The 652-nt window shown below is 46.8% G+C and overlaps 1 protein-coding gene across 1 annotated transcript in view; it reads left to right on the top strand.

Annotated features, from left to right (window-relative positions):
- Window positions 1-211: 211 nt before the first annotated feature.
- The window catches only part of T265_15076 (hypothetical protein), a gene marked incomplete at both ends in the record, with an annotated part of 46,387 nt that continues 45,946 nt past the window's right edge, over window positions 212-652 (top strand). The window contains one exon of the mRNA XM_009176487.1: window positions 212-333. Coding sequence (XP_009174751.1) covers window positions 214-333 — 120 coding nt within the window. The remainder of the gene's footprint in view (window positions 334-652) is intronic.

Here is a 652-nt window from a genome sequence, read left to right as displayed (position 1 = left end):
GGGGCGACTATGACCGCGCTTCGTTCAAAATTTATTGTACCGTTGTCTCGGGCGTTTGCTGCGCGTGTTTGCTCGGCTCGGGGGCCCACGGTGCCCGTGATTCCTAAAGGAATGACAGGTGCCGATGACTTAAGCCATGCTGTAAATGTCTATGCGTCCGTTTCTATGTAATTTTTTATACACTAGGAGATACAGGAGTTCATATCACAGGTGAAAAACTTGCCGGGCTGTAAGGACATTGAACAAAGTGAGGTTGAAAAAGAGGCGCTTCTTTTCCTGCGTGCTAGAAAGCGCGACGTTTCACGTGCTGTTGAGCTGTACAAAGCTAACAAGGTGAGTTAACATGCATCCCCGGTTTGCCGCTAGTTTTGAATTTCCCTACTACTTCCATGTTTATCGCCCTCTAACAGCTGGCGAGTGATAGCCTAGTCAAACGTGTACCGATCCTAGTGTATTCACCGTGTCTCCGCTCCATTCAGCTGGCCGTGAGCCCAATATGTTTCGATGAATTGTTGGAGATACATCCTACCCAATTCACTCATGAAATCTATAGTTCTAGCTTTAATGGAGCTGTGTGATGTAATAAATGCATGAATCCCGAAGGTGCCGTTCGCATTTTTCCATTCCCACCATTTATGGCGTCACTAAATCT

This window comes from Opisthorchis viverrini (assembly GCF_000715545.1).
Source record: "Opisthorchis viverrini unplaced genomic scaffold scaffold56, whole genome shotgun sequence".
NCBI classification, from domain to species: Eukaryota; Metazoa; Platyhelminthes; class Trematoda; order Opisthorchiida; family Opisthorchiidae; genus Opisthorchis; species Opisthorchis viverrini.
Note: the sequence above shows the minus strand (reverse complement) of the source record. Positions and strands in the feature narration are given on the sequence as shown.